The following is a 24175-nucleotide window of genomic DNA, read 5'->3' as shown; positions in this document are numbered from 1 at the left end:
GACAGAGGAGCTGGATCACCCTGAGCAGAGGCGACCAATGTGGTGCTCAGGTAAGATCATAACTGACTACTGAGCAATTCAAAACCACCCACCACTGTGAACATTCCTCCTTTGATCACTTTAAAATGAACTGAGAAGCTGGATAAGCCAGGATCTTCTCATTATTGCAATATTCAGAGCAGAAATAAAGAGCGGGTGACAGTCTTAACACGAGGCTTTGAAGGCTTCTCCCTTTGATGTAAGTCAGGGCAGTCTCCTGCAAACATCAATGCTCAGACAAGACTCTGCATTTAGACCCGGTCCGACCCTCGACCTTTAACATATCATCGCTATGATGCAGGGAAGGAATGACGGAAGAAGGGAGGGGGAACAGGGGAAAAGAGAAAAAAGTTAGGCTTAAACAAAGTGTACTTCTTGCAAGGGGAAAGAAGTGCAAGGAATGTGTGCACATCCACAAAACTTCAGTGGGATCTGTGCTTGACTACAAAAAGATCATGAAATTATAAGGAACACAATTTACCTGAAGATCTGAAGTGGGTTAAAAACTTGCAGTAAGTGTGATTTCATTGTGGAGGGGCTCTGTGCTTCGCGAGTTTCAAATGATCATGCAGCGTCAGCTTAAACTGTTGAAAAAATGGACAAATGTTGTGTTTTTGCATGTTAATTAGCTTGAAGTTCTTCGGTTCAAGCAGGCTGAACTGAAAGTAATTCCAGTATCTGATATTTTAACGCTTCATCAGGAATCACGATAAAGTTATCAGTGCTTTTCAATAAATATTAATATCTTTATGAATTTTGTCTTGTGAACAAGCCAGTGTGAGAAAATAATGTAGCAGTTGGCCACCACTGGGATAAATCAGATCCCCTAACAAAATCCACAGAGCTTCCCCTTTTATGGGTTGATGAAAAGAAAAGAAAAGATATTAAAAGACAAAGGAAAGAAAAAACCTTGCGATAGAAGCAGTTTAAAACGCTTGCAATAGTCTTGCATGTGGTCCATACATCCATGCATATAGATTTGTTTTTAAGTCTAACAATTGTTTCCAAGGTCATTGTGTTTTTAAGTGAAACATCTTAGGGCCTTACTATACTCCCACCGCCAAGAGGCCAACACACACATGCAGGATGGCGTGTCACCTGAGTCCAGAGGTCCGGTTTCAGTTTTCCATGGTGACATCCATTAAAGTCATGCTGTCTCTGCCCTCCACCCTCAGACAGCCACATTAGCACCTGGCCCATTGACCACAACAATACACCTTACTGCATTATTCAGCCCAACTCCACTAATGAGGAAACCTTATCTGACACACACACACTAACACACACACACACACACACACACAACACACACCAATGTAGAATTGAATGACTTTATTTGAGTCCTGTGACGTCACTGCCTGAGTTTGTGGGAAAGAATTTGGTGGCATGTTCAAGTGTGAGTACATTACTCTGGTAAACATAGTTACAGATGTGCAGCTCAGTTTTTTGAGGTCATTCAGCGCTCGCTGCCTCTTCCTGTACACAGCTGTCAGCATCCTCCTTCATCCTGCTGCTTACCCACATCTTCCACATTCCCTCAACCTTACAGTTTCATCCCCAAGTCAGACTGCGTTAACCTCAATTTTTCCTCCACTCCCTCCAACGCTTCATCCAGTCTTCTAAGCCGTCAGTCTCCATCAAACCTCTGTGTCTGCTTTTCTTTTTGTTCTTTTCACAGTTGTCTGGACTGACAACTATACAGTGTGGACTCTGTCAGCATTTTTCTAAGTACACCACTGATCTTTGTGGGGGGAAAAAACCCCTGACGGACAGGTAGAAAGAGAGACCAGAGGGGATTACCAGGCCCAATTTAGGGGGAGGATGTTGGGAGGGCAGATATTAATGCACCCAAGTCATATTTCAGATGCCGACAATGTGAAGTTCGAGACAAGGAGAGACACAGGAGGGGGCGGGGGGAGCAGAGAAAGGGTGACAGACAATAGGGGAGAGCAGAGTCGACAGCAGCATTATCACTCTGCCTCCTGAATCAAACACCCTGAGAAAATGCTCAGCACCGTCTGCTCCCATTGGCCGAGCCTCCAGCCAATCACGGCTCAGGGATGCAAGGTGCCTTTAAGTTATACCCAAGCCCAAAATATGAGAGAGAGAGAGAGAGAGTCTGCTGTGGTGCAGAGATTCCTTCAGTGAGGCAAGCCTCGATCTCAGCTGTATTCTCTGGTGTTCCTCCTGTTGTTGTGAATATATAACAGTGGATAAATCACAGGCTTCCTTGCAGTGGATTGGGCGCATGTTGTATTGCAGTCACGGCTGCTGCTGTACCACTACTCTTCTCCAGCTGGCTGAACAAGAGCCGTGTGTCGAGCCCTGAAGGAGAAGCAGAATCTCATGTAGATGAGGGGAGCGGAGCAGGGGAAGACAGCACCGCGTGAAAGGGATGCAAAGTGGAGGTGGTGATGTTGGATGTCTTTTCCACATCTGCGTTGAGTTTTGAGAGGCAGAAAGGTTGGCGCTTAAGGTTTGAGTCACCTCAGTAGCCGACCAAGGAAGAGAAGAGCCAAGCAGGAAGATAACGGTGGGAGAAGTTGACGGTGGAAGGATACAGGATGATCTTGGGTAAGACAGTGCTGGAAAGCTTTTCTCCCTTTTCTGCTCCCATTGATTTGATTGATTCGATTTTTTTCACAATTACATTCTTGTGTCAATGTGATCACTCATGTCTGGATCAAACTTTTGGCTGCATGTGCTGCTGTCTCCAACTTATCTCAGAGGATCAGGTTGTTGTTGTTTTTTTTTACATACAGTACGTAATCAAGGGAAGTCCTCTTTGGAAAAATATCTGGGTTGGTGTGAGTGAGGTTTATTTTGGTCCAGTTCAAATGATGTTCTTGGCAGATTTTTCTCTTTCATTTATATGTTTTTTCCATCAGTCATGCAGTCACATATTATATTTAATCCTTCAGTCATTTCAATACATGAATTATATATATAAAAGGCACGCTCGAGGACAGAACCACTGCTATTTGTTTTTGTTGTTTGTTTGTTTTGTCATTGAGAGAGCCCATCATTGTTTCACCCTAAAATTCACTGCATTCAATTATTCTTAGTAAATCTAAATTATATGAAAACATGGTCAGAAGTGGTTATATTTATTTTTTAGTGCTCTAACCTGACCCTAGCCTAGACAGTTGTAAACAGTTCAGGCTAATATCAGCCATCTCAGTTGTGCAGTTGTGTCATTCATCGAGAAAATCCTCTGCCTCATAAACAAGCTTCATTATGAAGCAGAATCACGAGACCAGACAGCATCTCAGTTTCCATGTTCAATGTTCATTTGTACATTTTGTTCAACAGTTTTCATACTTGACGCCAACTAACTGTTATCTACTGAAACAACGGAGACATGTACAGCACCAGCATAGGACTGTCTCTAGATTTTGTCTATTTGCACAGACACAAAACAGCATTAAAATCCACTGGTAGAAAAGCTTTAACGAATAAAAAAGCTCTATACCAAACCTGTCAGTTAAAATACAATGAAATAAATTGTAACACAAAATTAATTTTGATGGATGAAGATTTTAGGTTTATAAATATTTTCATGCAAATAATGTTTTAATTATATTTTGTAAATCCGTGGAATTATCTGATACACTTCAACACTTAATGTGTCCAGTTTTATGAAATGAAACAAATGCACATTGTTGCAGAATCAGCAAAGTAAGATGAACGTCCCTGACTGGAGTTTTATTAACAGACTAAAATGCGGACTGTTTTGATGAATTCATTTTTATGTAACAGTTATATTGACCATCTTTTTTCCTCATTTTGAGTTACAACCTTTTATCTTGTTAGTTTACAGAATATAATGTTGACCTCTAGTCTTACAATAAATTTGATTAACCACGATGACCTTGTTCCATGTACACGTGTGTGCTGACTAAATATTTGACTACTTTATTTTTGTTTGCTTGCTCTTATGCCTGCTTGAGTCTTCCTGTGATCTGAGTGTAAGCTTGGGCTTGTGGTAATCTCTGTCCTGGTGCAGAAGCTTTAACTCTGTGTGTATTAGACACTAAACACACTGACACACGATCACAACAACTTGGGGTGATGGGGTTTTATATACTGTATTAGTTTCCCTTAACTAAGATAGGGATGTAGATCCAGAGCCTGAAATAGTGTCCTTGAAAGGCAATAACGTTGACAGTGCTGAGCAAAGAAGGTGGCATGAACACTGAAACTCCCCACTCCCCTCTTTGCCTGCTGTCCATGACCAACAAATGCCCTTTTCTCTGCTTCTCCAGCCGTAGCCAACGCCATCTAAATGCTGCATTTTAGCCTTTTAACAAGAGGGAAAATTCATATACGTCGACACAATCAGTGGTGGAGCATGAAAGAAATGTACTAAAGCTGGCTCATCTCCCTCGATGCAGAGCAGTGTGGAACGCAGTTTAGTAACTCTTGTGTGATTTTTATGATGAATATTTCAGACCCAGAGGTTTGAAGTCTTTATTTATTTAAAAATGGGCCAAGGCTTCCTCTAGTCTGACGCAAAGACCTCACTCAGCACTATAAAAAAGTTAATGGCTTGCACCACTGTTCACCCAACCAGTATCTTTCTCTATATATATGCGTGTGTGTGTGTGTGTGTGTGTGTGTGTGTGTGTGTGTGTGTGTGTGTGTGTGTGTGTGTGTGTGCGTGTGTGTGTATGTGCGTGTGTGTGTGCAGAAAGCCGCACATTGAAATCTCCCCACTCTTTCATGAAGATTCAGATCTCTGATCTCATGTTGTTGCTGCAAAGCAACGTGACCTTTTAATAGAGGCAATGCAGTGAGGGATAAAGAGTATTGACATTTAAAATGTAGAAATGTGGCTGTCATTCTGTATGTTTGACAAACTGACACGAGAAAAGAAGGATTGAAGGACTGTATCTCATAGAGCCTGCCCTCTAAAGAAAAATAGATGCCAAAAAAAGCTGACAAGGAGCTGACGCTCATCTCTGAAAAGTAATAGATAATGTTGCCTGACTTTGCTAATGGTGACCTAAAACCTTTTGAGGAGAAGATTGTGTTGATGTTTGTGTAAATAAAGCTGTTGACTTGGACAAATGACCCCATTTTCCATTTATGACTATGGTCTTCTCCGAACCTCAGGCTGGGATCACACTAAATGATATCAGCCTGATAAGCCTGACAGATGTGGATGACAAGGGACAAAAATGAGTAGGGGGCTAGACACTTATTTGTTTTGTCCAGTGTAATTTGTCACAGTGACAGACGACGAATGGAGCATCTGGGGTCCCTCATGATGCTGCAACAAAGAAATAGCCTGACCAATTTTTTTCTTCCCTTTTCTTTCCATGTTTGACAAATACTACGGTATGTCCTGTAACCCAAGGGAGCACAAGCAACTACAAAACATTCATAACATCATAATGTCATAAGCTTTGCAGATATTTGGTCATGAACTTAAGTATTGATCAAATTACACAATCATATTTATACATGTTTTAATAGTCCTACAATGGCTATATAATGGTATTGGAAGAAAACCTATGTCGTCCTACTAAATCTCACTACGACTTTGGAGGGGAAAGACATATCTGCTTGAAACCTACGGCACACATGGTAAATGGACTATATTTATACAGTATAGCGCTTTTCACCTAATACCTTGCTCCTTCTGTCAAATGCACAGTGTTGGAAGAGCCGTCAGAGGCAATTTAGGGTTAAGCGTCTTGCCCAAGGACACAACTCATGCCGAGTAGGGGAAGCAGGGATCGAACCGCGAACCTTTGGGTTGGCGGACGACCGACTCTACCTCCTGAGCCACAGCACATCACTCATGTCTGTCATTTACTGGTTTTAAAGACGCCAAGAATGGAAAGAGCACACAGGCTGAGCAGTCTGCAGTCAAGGTCTCTTTGTTGCTTGTTGTTTACGGTCCAAGTTATTCAGACCAGAGTCGTGACTCTCACCCTGTATGACCCTTGCACGTGTCCTTTCACGCTATAGCATAAAACCACACTCTGTCCTTCAGACTATGAACTGCCCCAAAATAAAGCCTGTAATTTCTGCTTCTGTGGAAAAAACAATATGATATAAATTTATATAGTAGCCTACAGCTAGATACGTGCATGTTTTGTTCTATAATTTGTTTATTGAGGATCAAGCATTCATTGACATGCATTCTCTTTTTTATAAAATGATATGGAGATGCACCTGGCTCCAGCATGTCTGATGCCATTGTTGTGAGCGTGTGTGTCCATCTTTTTTAGGTGGGTGCTTTTGTGTTGCTGCGTGCTTTGCTTGTGTACTTTACACGCTCGGGTTTCTGTCGGCCTGCATCTGCAGTGCTGTGTCCGCCCAGTTCCCAGCAGGTGTGTAAATTGTATTACAAACAGAATAATAATGTGGGGCAGGGCTGGCAATCACATTGACAGGACTTGATGGACCTCATCCTGCTCTGCGTGGTTTTGTGCAGCAGGGCTCTCTGTTTGCCTCAAACGCCGCTCCATCACGAGCACGGTTTAGTGAAAGAAAGGTTAGCAGCTGGGTTCAGGATGTGCAAACACATCCCTAAAGAGCTGAAGCCTGTGCGGAGCTCCAGAAGAGACAGATGTTCACCTTTTCATGAAAGAAAGCTTATGAGTGTCCAGCATGCTACCATTCACACAACTGGCCAGAACTCACAGGTGGATAATGTCAGTGTTGCTGTGATTCATAAATATCTGAATTGTACCTGTAAAGTTTTAAATGCTGGGCATGAAGACCAAACCTTCTACAGATATCAAAAAAGATTTTGGTAATAAACACTTTTCACTCTTTGAGAGAATGAATCAAAATTTTTACAAAGCATGATGACAAAACCAATGGAAAGAAGCAGAAAGTGTCTCCACACAGTCTGGACTGTGGCAAAGACGCATCTGCATAAACAAGATTTTTTTTTAACTCGAGCAAGAATTTTCCACTCAACCCGAGGCTTTCTGAGTCCACTTTATAAATATACAAAGATGTGAGAGAAAGGGTGGAGCACCACTTTCCCTGGTGTCTCTCCTTTTTTGAGGGACTGAGCTGAACACACGCCACGTGTGTAGGTTGGTGGCTATAGCTACAACCAACATCTGTACAGCTGCCAAATTTTTTCTGTTTCAACCAACCAATCACAAGCAAACACAGAAATATTACTTCTTTTGCAAAGATTTTGCGAAAACATAGCATAGCATATTGCAACAAAAGGATGTGGTCGCTGTTGGTATTGTACTGACAGCAAAGTGTACAAGTGTTGCAGACACATAGTAAAAAATGCGTGACCCATATACCAAATGTCATGTGTCACGGATTTGTGTGGATGCTAAAAACAAGAAATGACATGTAGACTGCCCATGAGGAGAGCAGCGAAATAACCGAAAATTGTTCATGCGTGAATGACATTTTGCATCTGACAGCAAAAGGTTAAGCCCCACATGCTGCTGTAGTGACTGGCCTGCAGCAGCGTGGAATATAACGGCGTCCTTCAGTTAGTTAACCTGCAGGTTAACATGGCTCTTTACCTCCTCTGGTAACCTTGGACTCACCTCAAAACATGCGGCTCCCTCCCCCTCCTCTGGTGATTTTCTACACCTCATCTCCCCTCCTCGTCCAGACCCCTTTTCCTCACTCAATCTGCTCGATTCACCCGACCCCACTGCCATTATTTCTTGCCAAAGTTCCTCTTTGCTCCTCCTCTTACGTCGCCTGACAATAAGGAGAGAGGTTTTTTTTGTTTTTTTTATACCTCCTAATAATGTTTCATAATCAGACAGAAATTTTCATGGGAATTGTGGAGGGAAAAGCACAAACAAAGCAATGTACTACCATCATTGCATAATGACTCTAATTTTAATGAGAGCAGTGCAAAATCTCTTGGGGAAAACAAAAGTCTTCAATAATTACAAATACTGCATAAAATCAGAACGTGGGGGAAGCAGTAAGACTGGCTGATCTCACTGCGTAAACACACACACACACACACACACACACACACACACACACACAGACACTTGTCTTTCTACAGTTGGGAGGTCTTTCATTGACATAAGGACCTCCCGACCTTAAAACCGAGTCTTAATCCTCAAACAGCCTATCGAAATTGTGTGTCTGGCCAAAATGTCCCCACAACAATGGTTTTTAACCAAAACTGGTCCTCACAACAATGGAAAGACAAGTACACACACGCACACACACGCACACACACACACACACACACAGATTTCCAGTGAAAGACGACTTCTGAGAGTTCTCTGGGAGGCAGCATTTAAGCCTGGCCACTGGGGCGCAGAGCATCTATCATTAAAACAAAGTGCAGACTCAAATCTACTGTGTTCCCCTTCACCAGTGCTCAGCTCTCCACTTCACTGTGTCCTTTCCCCACTGTCCACGTCTTACACAGCCCAACACAACATTAATCAGCAATGAGCGTTTGAGTTAGTCCTTTGAGAGAATTATATATTCAGACTACAAAGGTGTGTGTGTGTGTGCGTGTGTGTGTGTGTGTGTGTGTGTGTGTGTGTGTGTGTGTGTGTGTGTGTGTGTCGTCTGCTTAGGTTGAAATGGCTGCCTGTGACTTGAGGGTAAGCTGAGCTGCAGTAAATTGGATTTCACGCTCAGTCCTTCACAGCAGCAGTATGCGACACTAAGACACAGCTCTCCTCCCCCTGCAATTACGACAAAGTTTGTGTGTGGTTCTTGAAAGGTTGGACTCTCAAACACGTAGTTGAAGTGCATGTACGCCACATGGGAGAGAGCTTGTGAGAAAAAATGTAAGAAATCATTTGAAGTCAACTACGCTAAAAGGTGGCAGCCAACGTCTCAGCATTCCTGCAACAAAACAACAAAGAGGAGTGATACACCATTTGAACTAATGATGATCAACACCATATTCAAAGTATCATAAGCCAACAAATGCTGGATCAACAAACTGCCTTGTACAGAAACCTTGGGGAAAGGCGAACAAGAGCACAGTGGACCCAGTGGTTCATGCTGCCACCACACACTGTTGTTGTCTGGAACTGAAGGTGGCTGCATTTCTTCTTCCAAGATGTACTTCTCTTCTTAGTGAAACCCTGCAGTGTTTCTGCCTCTCATCAGACTTCATTCTGTTAGACAGCATGTCACCCAGTCTCCTGTCCCCTTCTCCCCCGGCCCCATCATGGAGCACAACGCTGGAGACAGTCAGGGAATATTGAGAGGCTCCAGCGGCATCACTGACATTGACATTACCTTTGTGATCATTAGGCCTAAATTGGCTAAATGAATTGCCAATTTGAGAGGCTTTAGTCACAGCATATTGGTGTGTGCATGCCTGCCTGTGCGCACGTCGGGGTTTGTGAAATCTACTGTGACAATAAGATTCCGTCTCTGGTTGTCCGTCTTTCTCCTTTTTTCTCCCCTCTGCGTCTCTTCATTTATTGTCAGACTACCTCTCTCTCACAATCTACCCAAAAATTCAATAAGCTATTACACAGACATTGATCGTTTTCTCGGCCAAACATTTGCATTAGAAAAAAAAAGGCAGTTAGATGAGGGAGGTTGGACGAGACGGCGCTGTCTGTCCATTTTAGAGGAGAGAAGGAGCAATAGACAGTGAGGCCTGGATTTATAGAGTTTGGCAGCACTTTAACACTTTAACGCTCCTGAGAATGTGTCCAATCAATGCTCTCCCTCCCTGCATGGTCGCTGTTGAAGAGCATTGGCGTTCACTTATCTGATGTCATTGTAAATCACTCAGGAGGAGGGTAGGTCAGGGGATTCTGCTGCTACACTCACACTGCATTGAGCTGCTGTGGGATGGTGCAGAATATGACAATGAAAACACTTCTGCCCAACTTCAAATACGTCATTCTATTGTGAATGTCCGCAATGCAAATGCAGAAGTAACAGCACCCATGCTTTGACCTTTACATTGTAATGTGGCGTAAAATGAGCTGCGGTTTTCACAGAGGTGTGATAGGATAAGCTTCACTAACCAAAGAGGAAACAATAATGATACCTCTCATCCAATTTGTTCTGCTAAGTCTTTATTTTACCATTATTGTCACTGTTTAATTGCATCTGAAACATTTCCAGATTCAAGCATCCACAGAATGAAACTGGTGTCCTTACATTTCTTGAGGGTTAAAAGATAGGCCTGGTGATTCTGTATTTTTATCATTACAGTGGAAAAATAAAATATCAACAATGGATTGATCATTTTAACAAGTATCACATGCAAAGCTGTAAACTATTAAAACCGCGACAATGAGCCAGACTGTTGCCCCGGCTGACACGTTCCTTCATTGTGGCCACATGGAGTTTAGTTTGTGTCATTTCCACAAACACGGTCCTACTTCCATAAAAATATACTAGCTAGTATTAATCCAAAAATAGTCCCAAATAGACACTGTTTAGTGTTTACTCCTGTGTGAGTAATGTTTGATACAAACTGCAGTTCCTATCTGTTTTAGGAAATTAGTGTGTGTAGGATTTAGTGGCATCGGGATTTAGCAACTGAACAGTGAACACATCCAACTGAATATCAATCACCTCACTTCTCCCCTTCCATGAAAACATAATTATAATTATCATATTCAATTTCTTCCTAATAGATCCCCCAAATCCTACATGGACAGACAATTAAAGTTTACATCTGTGTCCTGTTTTTAAACATGAGTAACAATGAATTTGCTAAGAGCTGAGAAACACAGATAAGCTGGCGGGGAATTGTAAAGTATTAAAAGTGAATGAACACATGCTTGTGTCTTTTTATTATTTTTATTATTATTTAAATCCCGTTGGACAAAAATATAGAACATCACCATCCCTGTCTTTTAATATTCTTTAACATGGGAATGAGAAATACAATTTTCTATGATCATTTGGAAATAGTCCCACATGGCTTTTTTTTAAACAAAAGTTTTTTTAATCTTGCTACTGTTGATATGGATCCTTTTAAGTCTTCACTCATTCCTCCATGTTCATATTTTGGTGTGAACTTTGGTTTGTTATTACTGCTGTTTGCAGACGGAGCTGTGGTTGGTTTAGAGAGGCGATAATGGCAGCCATGAGAGCTATGGGACTCATAGCATGTCTGCAGGGCGCTTAAACAGTAACCTCCACTTTTATATCTTATTTCTCCTCCGAAACTATTTCCTTCTCATTCAGTACATGCAAAAGTAGCCACATGCAAATGACCTAAGCTACAGCGGAGCCACAATTTTGCAAAGGCTGAAGCAGTCTGAAGAGAAATGCCATGGAGAGACTTTCCCCTCCATATATTTCTGATTCTGACAGAACATTTTATAGGAGCCTCTTCTGCTATTACCAACCCCCCCCCCCCCCCCCCCCCCCCCCCCAGATTGGGCCTCAAGCACCCTGCTGGTTTTGCGCTAAAGAGCATAATAACTTTAGGAAGCAGAAGTGGGATGGAGGCGAGCGAAACAGCAAGAGGATGAGGCAAAGGACAAACAAAACAGCTCGCAGGACCGGAGCTGGAGAGAGGAGAAGTACAGATGAGTGATACAGAGGCAGGCAGACAGAACAAGGCACCATGAAATGGGGATAGCAAACGACTGTTGGTGGGAGAGAGACAGAGGGAGAAAAGGAGAAAAGGCGGATATCTGCAGTGCCCCAGCTGCAGATGCTTAAGGAGCTTAGCTCCCCTGCCCATCACAGAAGACTCCTCAAGTGCAGGCATTCACCGCTGCTGAGCTACTACTGAGAGAAAAGTCAGCAAGAGAAGCAGAGGGAGCAGATGTGTGGGTGGATAGTGGAGCTCAACGTGGGGAAATGATGCAGAAGGAAAAACTGAGCATTAGATTTATTTACCTTTTACTGTTGGGACAAATTTGAGCCAGAGTATTATTCGTCAGGCTTTTTTATGATGGTTTTCATATTTAATCTCAAATTTCTCCAATTCCGCTGTTTGTGTGTCTACCGCAGGAAGTGTAAACCGACCGGGGCCGGTCCCTGCCTTCCTCAGGAGCCCGCCTGTCATCCCAACCCCGCTGGACATGAAGCCCTTCCTCCAGTTCCCCCTGGAGTCACCTCACCCGGCCAGCATCGGCCTCTTCCACAACTTTAACACAGTGAGTGCTCACAGGCACTATACAGTACCTGCACAGAAGCCCGAGTACACAAGTGTTCACATGCGGCGTCTGGGATTTGTTATCATCGTGTTTCACTTAACAGGAGACAGAGCTGGTATTCATGTGTGGCTTTGGAGCGCTGCCTCCTGAGTGAAAGTGCTGAGGATTTATACTGTATAATCCAAAATGATAAGGTGACAAGTGTTTGCTTTTTATTCAGCAGAGTGAGTTTCAGGATAATTGAGAAAATGCCCAGGCAAGTGTTTTACTGCAATAAAATGAGTTACAGCTAATCAATTGTATAAGAGGCACAGGCGGTATTCTCCACAGTCAGCATTTTCTGTGGCTCCTTCTCATTTACAGATTGGGTTTCATGTGAAGGTCAGCATGGCGACAAACAGGGACACACATGCACCACACACACACACACACACACACACACACACACACACAAACATTACCATTCAGCTTATCTGCATGCGTACGGACAAAATTACCTTTCCGCAACTTTCCCGATTCATCCCGCTTTGACAAGGACATCGAGTGTGCCACGAGAGCACCTCAATTTTAAACACTCTCTGACTGCACAGTAAAGCTTAAACAAGTCTTGGACACTGCTGTCTGCCAGTGATGGAAGGCTAAGACCAAGCTCAGCATGCACATCGAAAGGACAGCGAGAAGGGCAGTGTGACACGAACACTCAATTAGATGTGGCAGCTGTTGTTTAACGTTGACTTACAAAAACCAGTGCAGCCCGTGATCTTTTCACCGTTTTCTGCGTCTCCATTTCTCACCATTTTTTTCCTGACTTCACATTTTTCATCCTACAAAATTCCCATCGGCTATAGGAGAAACAGCCAGTTAGCACAGCACCAGACCTATTGAAATCGCCAAAAAAAAGTCCTTCAGAAGTCTAACATCAAATGTCTTCAGTTGTGATCTCCATCAAAACAATGTGACACCAGTAATCATCAGTTTAGTGCAGTCAAAAGATATGATATGAAAACTCATTACTTATTGAGTGTTTTAGATCCTCAGTGGTTGATAGAATATAACTTTTATTTAAAAAAAGTGTTATTCAATCTCATAAAGTATGACTGTGGGCTATATACTGTAGTAGTAAAACTCATTAATGCACACACACAATCTACACACACAGGCAGCCCCGTCTTGACCCACACCCAGTAACACTTACTTTACAGATGTCAACAAATAACTTTGGAGATTCAGGTCTCCACGTGAAAAACACAAAACAAGAGAGAAATGAACCAGACACGAGTTAAGAGTGGGGGGAGATGAGGCTAAAGTCTATAAATATCTCCAACAATGAATTCGAGCAGAGTTTAAGCTCTCAGACCAATTATACCATTTCCCCTGGTGCATGGAGCTTGAGAGTGTAAACAGTTTCTCATTTGGCAGCGTGCATTCATCGTCTGAGCAGAGGATGAGAGGCTGAGTAAAACCGCAGTGTGCTTTTGGCTGCTTAATGAGGGCAACACCCAGCGCCGTGGTTGTTGAACCCCCCAGTGGGTCAGAGAGCTCACACGAGTCCACCGCAGGCGTCTGAAAATGAGGGAGTAAACATTAAAATACAATGTAATGAAGACGTGGTTCATATCCATGCTTGATCTGAGAATGACAAGCTTGGTTGGTATTTTTAAGGGCATTTTACATGCTGATGCTTTTGACCAAACATTTTTTAATTTATTTTTTAATTCTTAATTAGAATTATATTGTTTTTTCTTCAGAACTGTTCCATCATTCTAATCCTGTTATCCTGTAATTCACCTGTAGGATAAACATTTGGCTGAATATTGGAAATTAAAGCTCAGTTATGACAAAATGATACCGCTGTTAATTAAGTACGTAAGTAACCCACTCTTAGACATAGTTCAGTCAGTACATTAATGTCAAAAATCCATGTTCATCTCTCTAAGATTTTTTTGTTATTGTCAATCATTACCAATCATGATTAATTTCATTCAGACCAAGACTTAAACTGTTTTCAATATATTACTCATAGTATCCATTATTAAAATGTCAAATTCAATTTCCCTGCAGCCAAAATTGACTGATTTTCCATCTACAAGGACCAAATGTCCCTGCAGCGATCAGAAGGCTGAATCGCATCGAAAACACATTTTAACACTTACCAAGGCGGCACACGGAAAATATCTGTCCTGTTTTGTGTAATAGTGTGGTATGATGTTTGACAAAGAGGATGTTTTGTAAAAAAGTAATAAAGTAAGAATTTGTGGAGTTTGTAATTAGGCCTTTCCACCCCCTGCATGAATTAAAGCGTTTGAACGAGTTCCCAGGAAGTCAGGCACAGACAGCAGCACCAGCTGCTGCTGAGAAAACACACACCCTCCTGTCCACATCAATCACTGCTCCCTCTTCAATTCACTCTTTCCCACTCTTTTTCTATCGCTCAACTTTCTCCCCCTGTAATGACTCCCCCTGTCATTCACCTGCACTTTATCGAGAACACCTTTCTCTCTCTTCCACGCTCACTTTACGTCCAGTCGCTCGGTGCACTTTGGCTACGACAAACTCAGAAACGCTGCCCACTTGGTTTCCCCTGTGGTGCTGAATCTTTGATCTGACCTCTGGCGTGTCCCTCCTCAGATGGACCCGGTCCAGAAGGCTGTGATGACGCACACCTTTGGGCCACCTATGGTGAAGACAAAACGACCAGTCATCTCCTGCAACGTATGCCAAATACGCTTCAACTCAGAGGTAGGAAAGCTGAGAAAGCTGCAGGGTTTTCTTTTATTAATACTAGCCAGCTAATTGATTGTTTCCTAAACCCCCACACAGCAGGTGTCCAAGCACAGTTTAGCAGCCTGGAATTATGCTTCTTCAAACTGCACAAAGGGAATGTGCACATCTTTGTGGCTGCGTCTTTTGTACTTGTATCTTTTTTGAACTTGTTTAACATTTTCCAAGCAACCTCCCAACCAGAGTTGAATAGAGCAAACACGCGAGTCTCTGGGACCCTTCTATGCGTAGGTTCACAGATACGTTTACATGGATCTTCGTAGAAGAACACTCGCATCTTAAGTTTGTGGGGTCACAGGTTTCATTAAGGCTTCACATCAACTATGAAAAAGAGTAATGCAGATTTTGTGATAAATCAGGCATTGTTACCATTGTAAACTGCATTATGTGCCCTAGTAGGCCTGAAAGCTTGACAGGCATAGCAACAGTAACCAAGGAAAGGTGGAGCTTAATGAACTGTCAGATTGATTAAAGAAAGCCTGTCAGTAAATTTGCCTTCCAAACATCCTATTTATAGAGGCCCACAGCCTGGCATCTAGAATCTAACCACATTGAATCATGACCTAAAATGTTACTTAGCTGGACCCAAACTTATTTGGTGATTGACTGTACAGCTGGAGAAGGTGAAAATGTGGTTCACAACTTCACAGCTCCAATTTTAGCCGCTTCAGGAAGGCGTGTGGGGGGAGGAAGATGGAGGAAAATCCTGCTTGTATCCAAACAACCTACAGTATCATTTTGGCATTCTTGTATCAAGGGGTTGAGGGAAAGTCAGTGTCGGAAAAAAGAACTGGATATAATGTTTTGGGGCACTGGACTGTGTGCCTGGATTGCACAACATATTTCTTGCGTTGACAACCTGCCTTTGAGATTTGCAAGAGAGTTCTTAAAGGTCCCCTCTGATGAGATTTTAATGGAGGGTTTTAAAGCGAGTGAGGGTGAAGCAGACGGATGAACTCCAACCATCACCAGCTTGTCCTTAGAAATACCTTGAAGCTGATCGAGCACATTTTCTGCATTTCAGTTGTGACAGATGGCGTTGTGCCAACATGAGGCAGAGGGACTGATATAGAAGAGGCCAGAAGTGATGAAACTTTAGAGGAATGATTTGAGTGTCCTCATTAAAGAGGCTGTCGTGTTTATTGAAGTCGAAAAAACAAATAATAATGTGGACATCCAAAACCCTGCTACTGGATGACATGACTGACATGTAACAAGTCCAGCACTGGGCCTTTTATAATGTGCGTGTTTTGGAAGTGTGCGTGGAGAAGGACAGAAATGTGATTGCACATGTCCACAATATTTTTCTGATCAGTCTGCCTCAGAAAAATGTATGTGACCTCCCAAATTGTCCCACAGGGATACAGATCAACAGCAATAATCTCTACTGTCAGAAAGGCAAATTTATTGAGCTGAATTTTTTATGCAGTGCAATTTTATATCTAGGTTAAGATTGAGGGATGTAGACTGATACATATTGAAAGAGCTTTTACAGATGGAAAACTCCTGGTGTTTATGACCTACCACTGTAACCTTGAAGCTAAACATGAGTTGAAATCAAAACAAAAGCCTGAAATACAAGTCTGGCTAAAAATATAAATGCATTCCAGTGATGAAGTGCTAAATACTTATACTCTAAATGCAGTGGTGTGTAAAGGACACAGGCAGGGACGGAGTCATCTGAAACTCGTGTAACACTGCCCTGTTCCTTCTGTGAGGGGCAACTTAATTATATCTCCCCTGCTCCGACCTGTATGTTCTCACGTGGTCCACATGAGGCACATGAGTGGGGAACAATTTAATCTACTTCAGCATGTTGACATTTACATATTGCGTGGGATTTCACTACATGTGCACGTATGTGAAGATGTAGTGGTAGTGGTGTGTCTGAGGCTCGTATCGTGTCTGTGTTATTCGGTGAGATGTTCAATACGGAGCCACCTCTTTGTCCAGCTTGCTGTTTTACTGGTGAGCCACGGCGTGCATCTGCTCTGCCTCAGCTCGACAACACTGCCCACGGTAACCTGAGAGACTGGGAGCTTAAAGCACGTAGGACATTCTTTAATAATGAAGGAATACTCTGCTTACAGTACTTGGCTTACTCACACTGTCTAGCTCAGAGGCGAACAAACGCTAATCATTTTTCATCAGGTCTTCTTCAGGCCATGATCCACCAAAGTATATTAATAATACCAATACTTCATATGTATGTCTGCGGGAGGCTGGTGTTCTCTGGTTCTTACACAAAAAGGGGCTGATTGATTGATGAAGGCCATTCAGAAGCAGTTGCTCCTCACTGCTACTACACTGTAAACCCCCACATGTTGTAATTACCACATTGCAATTCATTTCAGGCCACAGAGGACAGATTAGCCTGCCAGTGTTCAGCGCAGCTCTGCTGCAAGGCTGACGTCACACAATGCTGCATTAGCCACCGTCACTACTGCAGCACCATGCTGGACACCTCTCTCTTTCTCTCTGATCAATCCGCCTCTTCTTGCACTTCTCAGGCCCACGCCGAATCATGATTCATTCAAATCTCCTGCCGACTGTAGGCAGCTTAGTTCTCTCACCATTTTCCCTGTCAGTTTCCATGTTTCTGTCTCTCCCTCTTTGAGGCGCACTGTATCATCTGTTCCCATGCCCTCTCTCTCCACCTCTGCAGCTTCTTCCCACCCCCTCCTCATGTCGCCGCTGCTTGCACCCCGCACAATGGATTTGGCTGCTAGACCGGCTCTCTCTCTCTGCTTTCTGTGCCTTTGTCACGTTATAGATAAAACATCAAAGCACTTCCTGCTTATAGACAAAAAGGATTTCAGGGACATTCACTTGCTCTCATTTTCTCCCTCTTAAATCCCATCTCTGCTTCTTCATTCGTCTTGATCCCCCTATTCTGAGGCTCTGTAGCAGCTTTATCCCAGTTAATTTCACCTACTATGCCAAACATCACTTATGTATTATCGTGATTCACCTTTCCTCTAAACACCAGTGATCAGATGCCTTGATCTTGTTTACATCCAGTTGTTTCTGCTGTGTCTCACCCCCACCTCCGACGCCTTTAGGCTTTTTATGCTTGAATTGATGGCAGACCTTCATCGATTTCTTGAGTTCTGACACTGAAGGTCACAGGAAGTGAAGGTATCAAAGCACAAGTTTAAAAAAACAGTAGTTGCAGAAGGGGAAAGGAAAATTAGACGGACAGCAGCACAATGTGTAGACTCATTTTCAAGCTCTCTGCTGTCATTGGGTCATCCGCTTGTTGGGATTCATCTCCTTGTCTAATTGCAGGGCTTTGGGAAGCAGCAGCCAGAGGAGTTGGGTTACACAGGCAGAGCTATATCTGCCTTTCTGTCATCACCAATCAGGAAAAGGGCTATATGGGCAACTATCATTGGCAGCTAATACCTGAGGCTTACAGAGGCATCCCTGACACATCCCTGTGGTCCCCTCGCCTCTGTAAAGGGCCCCACAGCCTTGTTATTGACATAACGAAACCCTGTCTAATCTCAGTTGGTCTCTGCTTGTACGTACACATGTTAATACAGTGTCACACACACACACACACACACACACACACACACACACAGTCTTGTATTACTGTATTAGTGAAGAGCTTAGAGGAACTATATTTGTGTCCTGATGCCTCATGCTTTACTTTGATTTCATCTGATGCTGACACGCACATGCATTTCTGGACTTGGGACGGTATTGATACCCCAGCCCAGTTTCTCGAGGAAGTAATTTCATATTGGACAATTTTACACCTCAAGATTTATGTCTGATGAGAAAGTTTAGTGACAGTGCGAGAAGGGGTGAGCCCATGGTGCAGCTAGGTGGAAAGTAAGGGCATGACGGCAGGAGTGTCATATAGTGTGTAGCGTGAGACTTCCATGCAGAAGAACAGAGTTGACACCCGGCACATGATCATAACCACAATTTTCCAAAACCGTAACCACGTGTTTTGGCTGCCTAATCATATCTTAGCTTAGCTTATTTGCTACAACCACAATCTTTCCCTAACTTCAACCATATCATCGTGACCTGTGAATCAGATTGGATGCACAAAAACAGCAGAGTTGCACTTCAAATGTAAAAAAAGAAAATAATGAAAGAATGCAGTGTAAAAAGTAAAAAGTTATGCAATGCAGGCTTAATTCTAATATGGAATTTGTCTCCCATAAGATTCACTCGAAAAAACTGCAAAACGAACTTAACACCAGCAATAAGGACTTACTGAAATGTCCACACCCCTTCATATTTCCTGAGTTTGAACCGATCCTCTTATGTGCTACCATACAAGGACAAGCAGGCAAAGACACACTCATGGATACAATCTTTTCTTGATTAGCTTTTTTTGTATTTTATATTTCTCGGTAGCTGACTGTCAACTGCTACTGGCTGCCACCAGCCCTCCAACCCATTTGAGATAGTCCCACCACTCAATAATCATCATCAGCTCAGCCGGCCAGTTGAGTGATTACACCAGTGGGGAAGGAGAATATTCTGGAGGCTACTCTTCCCTGACAACCTCTTCTGCAGAAAACAGATCCGCAAAAAGCATCAGCGCAGCAGCCATTTCCTCCAATGCACCGAAAACGCAGGGTGAAAAAATATATTTCCAAATTTATTCAAAATTTGGGGAGTAATCTTTGGGAACAAAAATATACGGGTTTGTTTCATTGTACAATTTGTAATTGTCAGGAAGCCCACTTGGTTCGAGACTTGGCAACGTCAGCAGGTAACTCAGTCCCGCTACAGTATGACAAGTTCACATGAGGAGACTGCCCAGTCGTTAAAAATGGAAATAGGGGTCGACCCCTGCATATGCATGATGATTCCACATAAATTAATTTCATGTAAATCTCTGATGTGGATTATTGTTCCAGAGCCAGGCGGAGGCCCACTATAAGGGGAACCGCCACGCTCGAAGGGTGAAGGGGATCGAGACGTCTAAAACACCTCGTCTCCAAGATGGGGACAAACAGCACCCTCCCCCCACCGCTTCCCCCTCCCCACCAGGTCCCTCACCATCCAGCCCCGAGCCTGATCCTAATAAGCAGGGTGAGCATCAACTGAGATATGAGGTTACACACACAGACACAGGAATCTGTCACAAAGTGGCTAAAATGCTTCACACAGCTGCTGCATGAAGTGATTAAAACTAACCAGAGAGATTTTGATTTATCAGAGGATCAGTCTGCATCAATAAATAAAAAAAACTTCCACTCTAACAACTTTCTAATCATTACAGTCTCCAGAAATTATAGAAATAATTACAGCTCAATACTGAGTTGATCTAAAGCAATAGGGGAAAAAAGCAACATGTAAAAAAGAGCTGCTGGTAGGCACAAATGACTTTAGAGAGGCAAAGGAAGATCAGCATCGTTTCCACACTTTTATATCATGATCAACAAGGGCAAAGGAGCTTTTGAATAATAGACTGTTGGAAAAAAATTATTACTAACTTAAAATTTTGTGCCATTTACAGATGTCACCCAATCCTGTTTCATCTCTAACGAGTCACCTTTGACCCCTAGCCACCTCCCAACACCCACACTGAACTCAACAGACACAGAGATTCCCCTTTTGCCTTCTGTCAGCTCGCCTTTGCCACCCTCCCCCTCCCCCACCACGCCCCTCAGTGCCCCCCCTGCGGACCCAGCAGTGGCGGGTCTTCCTGACACCCTGTCCCCGGCGCCCAGCCCTCCTGCAGGACAGTCAGAGGAAGAGAAAGCCAAGAAGCTTCTCTACTGCTCCCTGTGCAAAGTAGCTGTTAATTCCCTCTCACAACTTGATGCACATAACAAAGGTAACTCAAACACAGCTTCGTCAGAGAGAGCATATTTTCTTAAATACATCACACCACACAGTACGCACACTGTTGAAAGAAGTGAACCCCTACAAACAACAGCATTATGCCATTTTATACGTTTTGCCTTTTAAGTTTGAAAAAGAAAAGCAGGAGCTTTACTGCCATTAAGTGGTAATAAAGGCAGATTCCAAATTGGATGGTTTGACTGCGTGCAGTCTTCGTAAAATAAGTTCTGTCTCACTCAGTTAATGCATTTACAGGCATTACATGCAAATAATTGTACCATGTCCAACTGATATGTTTTTATAACCATGCACAAGTTGAGCAAACGATCTTACAACAAGGTCAACCAGGAATCTGGAGAGAGAATTAGCCCAGTTGCCATAGAAAGGACTACTTTCAATAATAATTCATTATTGACCTTGGAAACACAATGTGCAAAAATAATCTCACCACTTGGTCAATTCAGTTTTTAATGTTTAGTATTTAGTGCATGTATATGCACTATTCTGTAACAGCCCTGATTACTGCCATGGATTAAACCTCGCTTTTGAATGTTTCCAGGTACCAAGCACAAAACCATTCTGGAGGCTCGGAGTGGACTGGGACCTATTAAAGCATACCCACGCTTGGGTCCCAAACCCAGCCCAGAGCAGGGAGGGGAGGTGTCCTCAGACCCCAACACTCAGGAACGCACCTTCCACTGTGAGATCTGCAATGTTAGAGTCAACTCTGAGCTGCAGCTGAAACAGGTGAAAAACTCGCACAACAACCCGGACGTGATAGAATTATTTTCTAAGCAGTCCCAAATAACCACTACCTATTCTTTTTCATTGCTGCAGCATATATCTAGCCGGAGGCATCGTGATGGGGTTGCAGGGAAACCCAATCCTCTTCTCAGCCGGCACAAGAAGCGCACAGACTTTATGGTAGGCCCTCTCTTCCATTCAATCTAGAGTCCGGCTCGGGCTGCATACCAGCCGAGTAAGAGGGTGTAGCAACTGGGTCCGACTTGAACCTTACAGGTTCCAGACTCGAGACCAAAGCAGTTCAAATAAGCTGAATCCCTGATTCACACGTGTACCCTTTCACACAGTTGTTGTTTCCATGGTCACAGCTCGAGTACATATGTGTGGGTGCACCTTGTAATTGAAAGCTTTACATACGCTATACGCAGATTGTTTAACACATATTACTCAATGTCATCAGCAGTTCTTCGTGCATGGAGTAGGCTACAGCTGCAGTCCTGGATTGAATTCTAACACATCTATGGTTAGTGATTGCTAACCACAAATCATAAGCTAAAAATAGTATCCTATGAATATTTGCCAACTTAATTAGCCATGTGTTGTGTCACATTGAGAGCAAACTCCAAATTAGTAGTTTAAAAATCAAGAATTGGCTTCCAATTGTTCAGCAGACGTGACTGAGCCTGACCCAAACTGGATCCATTTTTCCATTTGTTGGGGGGTTGATTCGAGTTTACCCCCTCTAAGAGAAACTACATCAGTTAAGTTTGAGGCATGTATCAATAGCTAAAGATGTGTCACATTTACCACATATACCTCCTTGACTTTCTCTAAGGATCTTCCAAAAACTCTGGGGGCTGGACTTATACCAAATCCCCTGGCTGTTGCTGCAGCGATGGCAGCCGCAGCATCCTCGAATCAGCTGACACTGCGTCCTCCTGGCCCGACCTCCCACCATCACCCTCATCACCACCTCCTACAGGGAACGCCCCTCAGCCTGCTGAGGCCTGCCCCAGGGCCCATCCGCACCACACACGGGCCAATCCTCTTCACCCCATACTGATGGCAAGAGAATGAGGACAAATCAGGAAGAAGCACACTGTGAAGTGGAGGACTGCAACCACGTGCCATTAAGAGCCCATTGCAAACCAGCAATTTGAACATAATTTTGATTCTTCGTAGCACATATTGTAGTTGCAGACCACTTGTAACATGTTAACAGAGAGAGATAACTGACTGATCTCAAATATTTCAAAGATCCTCCCCAGTCTCCCTCCATTGTTTATCTATCCGATATCATCAGACTGACTCCGCAAGCATGATATTCTTTGAGCATCCTCCACTCAGCAACGGATTAAATATCTTCATCTTCCATATGATCCGATGAAATCTGACTCAAAACCCTACCTCTCTTATGTTTGTAACGTTCATCTCTGCAAGAATTCATTAAATATCCAAAGCATTAATGTTATCAAAAACATGTGCTGGGTTCGATATAGTCGTTGCCTCTGATGTTAGTTGGTATCATACTGTAGTTGTTGCAGTATAGTGGGTCGTATCACTGTACAGTTCTGTTTTTGTGGCCTTTGAAGAGAAAAAGTTACCAACAATTTCTGTATTGTTTCTGCTTCTACTGGCAAACATTCTATGTGCACAGTCGAACGGCAGGCCTATATTTACCTCTGTGGGAAAGAAGCAGGAAGTCAAAGAGGAACAGCCAAAGTATAAAGACTGCATGACGTCTTTAAACTGTGCTGCTGTACACATCAATGTGGAGCTGTCATGAGGAAGTGTTTATTCTTGCGGACTGTGTAAATTGCAGGAAGGCTGGAGGAGCTAAGAACAGAACAAGAGACAAAAACCCATGCTGAGTTAGTGCTTTTTAGTGAAAGTCAAGATGTAACTAACTCTCCCATAATACACAAGACAAAGTATGTGGTGAGATGTCCACATGTAAATGGCTTAAATACATTTAAAATGATGACCTATCTTTTTTTTACCCCATCTGCACTTCACTGCGCAAAACAACAGTTTCATTGTCTTAATGGAATAGTCTCTAACACTGTGAGAACAGCAGGGCAATAGTTGATTTATGACTTTAGTAACAGGTATTTGCATTTTGTGCACATTTGATTACACAGACCACATTTACCACAAATATCACATGCAAAAAGTGTGGAAACTGTGCAATGAAAGACACCAGCATTATGATACAGAAGGAACAGAAAAGGACCATATACAGAGAGGAGTATGTGTATGCGGAAAAAAAAAAAAATACAACAACAACAAAACACTGTTTATAATAGTAATATAGGTCTGTAGTGGGATTAATTATTATTGTTTGTCTGCCCTGCCTTGTGTACTCCAACCCTCCATGATCCTAACTATACCACTGAAGGCTGTCATAAAGGCTCGTGACACACTAGAGGGAAACATTATGAAATGGAAACTGTAGCAATACTTTAAGCACTCCTGCTAACTTTTCTTGTCAACTGCAATAAGAAGAAATGTCGACAGATGTATTAGTTGTTATTTACGAGAAGTGTATTGAAACATTACTGTGACTGTAGATTAAACCATGAGAAAAGGTATATGTTGGGGCTTCCTAATTGTTCAGTTAAAAGAAAATTCTACATGAAATCATTAAACTGAGTTTATGGTTGTAAGCAATGTTGATGGCTGAATTCATTTCACTTGCACTGCAATGATCTAAAATGAGAATATCTCAT

At 42.8% G+C, this 24175-nt stretch overlaps 1 protein-coding gene across 2 annotated transcripts; it reads left to right on the top strand.

The window, feature by feature from the left end:
* Positions 1-226: 226 nt before the first annotated feature.
* On the top strand, positions 227-24112 carry LOC118309015 (zinc finger protein 385A-like). Of its 2 annotated transcripts, XM_035630583.2 has the most exons (9): positions 227-2613; positions 11959-12104; positions 14733-14843; positions 19772-19946; positions 20374-20694; positions 21262-21449; positions 21540-21626; positions 21907-21969; positions 22282-24112. In XM_035630583.2, exons 1-9 carry the CDS (start codon positions 2604-2606, stop codon positions 22507-22509), a joined length of 1329 nt encoding a protein of 442 aa, XP_035486476.1. In that variant the 5' UTR covers positions 227-2603; the 3' UTR covers positions 22510-24112. The 2 variants fall into 2 exon arrangements, with proteins under 2 accessions (XP_035486476.1, XP_047188525.1); XM_047332569.1 differs by lacking the exon at positions 21907-21969 and having other exon boundaries at positions 229-2613.
* Positions 24113-24175: the final 63 nt, after the last annotated feature.

Source organism: Scophthalmus maximus, chromosome 6 (assembly GCF_022379125.1).
Source record: "Scophthalmus maximus strain ysfricsl-2021 chromosome 6, ASM2237912v1, whole genome shotgun sequence".
NCBI classification, from domain to species: domain Eukaryota; kingdom Metazoa; phylum Chordata; class Actinopteri; order Pleuronectiformes; family Scophthalmidae; genus Scophthalmus; species Scophthalmus maximus.
This window is presented reverse-complemented; position numbering and strand designations above follow the sequence as displayed.

Bases quoted from the DNA above. Each gene is read 5' to 3' on its own strand.
- LOC118309015 (XM_035630583.2), top strand. The intron at 21,450-21,539 runs GTGAAAAACTCG...TCATTGCTGCAG, and splicing joins CTGAGCTGCAGCTGAAACAG to CATATATCTAGCCGGAGGCA. The intron at 21,970-22,281 runs GTTAGTGATTGC...ACTTTCTCTAAG, and splicing joins TGAATTCTAACACATCTATG to GATCTTCCAAAAACTCTGGG.